The sequence below is a fragment of the Melanaphis sacchari genome, unplaced genomic scaffold (assembly GCF_002803265.2).
Source record: "Melanaphis sacchari strain LSU unplaced genomic scaffold, SCAv2.0 Contig596_pilon_pilon, whole genome shotgun sequence".
NCBI classification, from domain to species: Eukaryota; Metazoa; Arthropoda; class Insecta; order Hemiptera; family Aphididae; genus Melanaphis; species Melanaphis sacchari.
The window spans coordinates 1-4,133 of record NW_020271419.1 but is presented as its reverse complement, the minus strand read 5'-3'; the positions used below and the strand labels follow the sequence as shown (position 1 = coordinate 4,133).

The 4,133-nt window shown below is 27.7% G+C and overlaps 1 protein-coding gene across 1 annotated transcript; it reads right to left on the bottom strand.

The window, feature by feature from the left end:
* Window positions 1-1,072: 1,072 nt before the first annotated feature.
* LOC112600006 lies at window positions 1,073-3,318 on the bottom strand (the record flags this gene model as incomplete). Its single annotated transcript, XM_025347134.1, has 6 exons — window positions 1,073-1,251; window positions 1,309-1,708; window positions 1,768-2,071; window positions 2,484-2,674; window positions 2,803-2,996; window positions 3,223-3,318. Coding segments are annotated over 6 exons (1,364 nt in total), but the record flags the coding sequence as incomplete, so codon positions are not given.
* Between the last annotated feature and the right edge of the window lie 815 nt (window positions 3,319-4,133).

Genomic DNA, 4,133 nt, shown 5'->3' with positions numbered 1-4,133 from the left:
CTTTTAACATATTTTTTGTTTTGGATATTAATAAATTAATAATTGCTTTTGGGAGTGTAACGTGGCTGGGGAACCTAGTTACTATATTAGTTATCCAGGGAAGGTTTTCTGGTCCTTATGGATAAATTTTCCGTAGCTGGGGGGTTAGAACACGGTATGTGGGATCTTATCAATAAATAAAACACGTTTGGTTTATAAATCTCTGTTCAAAATATATTTTTGGTTTGTACTTAACAAAATGTAGATGGTGGTAAACAATCCCGGTGTTGGTGAGTTCATGTTTTTTGGTGAGTTCGTGTTTATTGCTGGTCAGTCTCGAACTGCCCTTTCGATAAACAGTGCGTATTGACCACAGGCCTCACAATCATTAACAATGTTTATCTCAGCATAAATATCCCACTATTGCCTACTATGGAATTGACACATACATAGGTGTCATGTAACAATAATATATATTATTGTTACAGGAGATTATGGACAATATTTAAATATATAATATATTGTTGGTAAATTAAAATTATAATATACTTAAATATGGCAATTTATAATTTACAATATTATATAATAATAATTATCTGCAATTATTATCTTCTATGAATAATATTTATATTATCAAAACATATCATCTTTCATCAGGATAGACACAGTTAAAAACAATACATACTTAATTAGGAATGTAAAATGTATTTATTTAAACAAAATATTAAAATATTTTCATATTAAATGTTTGTTACATTGTAGCATTAATGTTTTTTCGAAGTTTTCATCTGTCATTCTTCCTCTTTTTTTAGTTAATACGACACTACCAACACTAAAGATACGCTCTACAGCTGCACTGCTTGGTAGTGGTGTGTTGAACTTTACAAATACTTTTCTTATTGTTGGAGTTTCAAATAAAGAATCTAAACCTTTAGTTGGACTTTTGGTTAAAAAATTTGAAATTTCCTGTTCCAAAGGTAGAGTTAATTTCGATTTATTTTTTGACCAATCAAAAAAATTATTTGTATCGTCGCTGTCTGATGATTCATATTCCAATAAATGTTGTTGTTCGAACATTTCCAAGCAAGATTGCTTATAAAAATGATAAAGCTGTATCTTTTTTGTTACTATTGTTAAGCCAAGCTGTTTTGAAATATGGATGTGAAAGTGTAGCAGACAATAAAAATGGATCACTGAGCTGTTTATTAAAATGTTTTTCTACACTATTCTTAAGCACAGTAACCAGGAAATCGCAAAAAATTAATTTTTTTCCTGATAGAATATCATCATATTTTTGTTTGAGTGATGTAATAGATGGCAATAAGTAACCAAAATACATATGTTTTTCCCCTTGTAATACATCTAGACACACACACAGTGGTTCCATAATTAGTAAATACTCATCCAAAAATTCTATATCGGTTTTAGAAAAACGGTTTACTGTTAGAGCATCGCATGCCTTATAAAATTTAGAAGGGCTCATTTTAAAATGAATAATAAGGAATTTTATAGCATCAAACCAGGAATTCCAACGGGTATCATTAGGAGTTTTTAAGTATACATCTAAATTGGTTTTAACTATGTCAGCCATTTGACTAGAACGGTTCTGTTTGTTCCAAATAGCTTGACATTTTGCAAATATTAGTCTACTTTGCTTTTTATATGTTCCCAATAAAGATCTGTTGGTTACATTTTTGTCATCATTACATCTCAAAGCATTTTCAATGTCCTGAAACCAGAAATAAGAAATAAGTATTAACTTATAAAATATATTTAAATGTGGCTTACTGCTGTTGCGATTAAATTGAGAGTGTGTGAAGCACATCGGTGATGTTTGGGCAAATTATACAGTAAAGTGTCTTCCCAATTAGAATTGCTTTGTTGGTTTGAACTAAATTCTTCATTATTTAGAACCTCAGAAATTGGTATACTAGAAAACTCAAAGTCTTCTTCTTCTTCTTCTTCAATATTACTTTCCCCATAATTGCCATGTACATTTTCTTCTTCATTTATTTCTTCCAAAGTATTAAGTATTTCTTTTTCTTTTTGGTTATTATAAACAGCTTGAACCTCTGATGATTGACCAAACATTCTGAAAATAATTCACATATTTATTATCAAACAGACCAATAGGAACCGTATCTAATCATAGTTTTATAAATAATAATTGAATCCAGCATTTATTCAGCATCAAAACTTAGTTAACCAATTATATTAAAATACAAGTATAAATTAGGAATTATTAATATTTTAGTTTATAAAAAAACTAATTCAAATTAAGTTATCTATTTCAAGTGAGTAACATTTTATTATAAAGTAATAGGTATTATTGGTATTAACCATAAGATAGGCATTTATAAAAAGAATTTCTGAAATTACTTTTGCAATCTTGTATACAAAATTTTGATTAGTAAAACAAAACCATAAGGAAATATCTAACGGCTAACATAGTTATAATAATAATAATAATATATTTTTATTAGAAAACACTGAACAAAACTTACTGAAAACTTTTGACAAAATTTGATCCATTATCAGTTGTTGTATATATGACTTTGTCCCTAATATTAAAGTACGAATATACTGATTCTATTGCTTTAGCTAATATATTGTACGTATGACTACCCTTTAATGGCCAACAAACAAGATACTCTTTCAAGAGTTTTTGGATTAATCCAATGACATAATATAATCCCTAAATATGACCTGAAAAAAATATTTAATATATAAATTTATACCTAACATGTTAATATACATAGTTATTTTAATGCCCTACCTTTTAAAAATGGACTAACAGTCAGCTGTAGTAGTTAAATATTCGACTTTGGAAAATGTATCTTTCATTGTTAGTATGAGATTTTCATGTTGAACCGTTATATTTTTCATCAATGTTTTCCTTCTTAATACATGACAGCCGTTATATCCAACTGTTACCAATTTTTTAAAGTCTTCATGCTCCACTAAATTAAATGGCAATGCAGCATTAATGACTAGATTTTGAATCAAATTTAACTCCTCTAAAATATGAATATTTATAAATAATTAAAACAATATAATTTTATAGCAGTAGTAAAAAATAAGCAACAAATAAGTGCATTGACAAATGAATATAAAATAAAAAATTATATTCACAATATTTTTTCTACCTCGGTAGTACACTTCAGCAAATATTAACTATTAAGGTACAGGCAAAAAAGGTAAAATATTTTGTAATCAACAATTTAAAAGTTAAATCTGACTTACTTTGAGATATCAAAGTACTTCTTCGAGAAAAATCTAATATAGTAGAAACTTTTGGTTTCTTTTCTTTTGCCAAATTTAATCTCTCACTTGTATCTTCTGCAATATAATCACTTGTTCTCTTCAATTTGGTTTGAGTCTCATCATTTTCAAGTCAAACATTTTATGTTGCATCTAAAATAAATTGGTACCCTCTCCTATAGCATATAGGTAATATGTAATAACTAATAGGTATTATACCTAATATATTATACAATGTTAAGAAAACTTATCTGTTTAAGCTTTTATTATAATATTATAATAATAACGTAGGACAAAGACACAAAGTATTAATCGTTAGAATAAGTAAGTATTACTTCTAAATGTTTTAACAGATTTGAACATGTCCATGTATCTGCTGTTAATAATTTAGTTGATACACAATATTTACGCACCAAATATTTTGATATGATTCAAAATCTTCTTTTAATTTTACTATTTTAAATATATTTTCATATTTAATCAAGGTAGACGATAGTCACTATTTACACATTTACAGTTTATCTGCCATAATAAATTGTGAACTCGCAAATTAACGATTTAACAAGTTGGAAACAAAATACGTAAAATAGTATATAATACTAATAAAACCTTGATGACAGTATAATGTGTGATGTACTGATATATCACCGTCGCATTCTAAATGCAAATGGTTTATAGCTTGTCAAAGTTAGTTAAAGTTACAATAATTTGCAAGACTACAGAACACCTCACAGCTGAGTAGCTGTTATTCTGTGAGCTGGTAGTTAATTCGTTATTCAGTTATTTAGTAGTTCTGTAAGCATCGATGCCAGTAGCTAAGTAATCGATTCTGTTATGTTTTGCTGTTTCTAAGCTGTACATAGCTGAATTCGTCAACCAGCTAAGTAATTCGT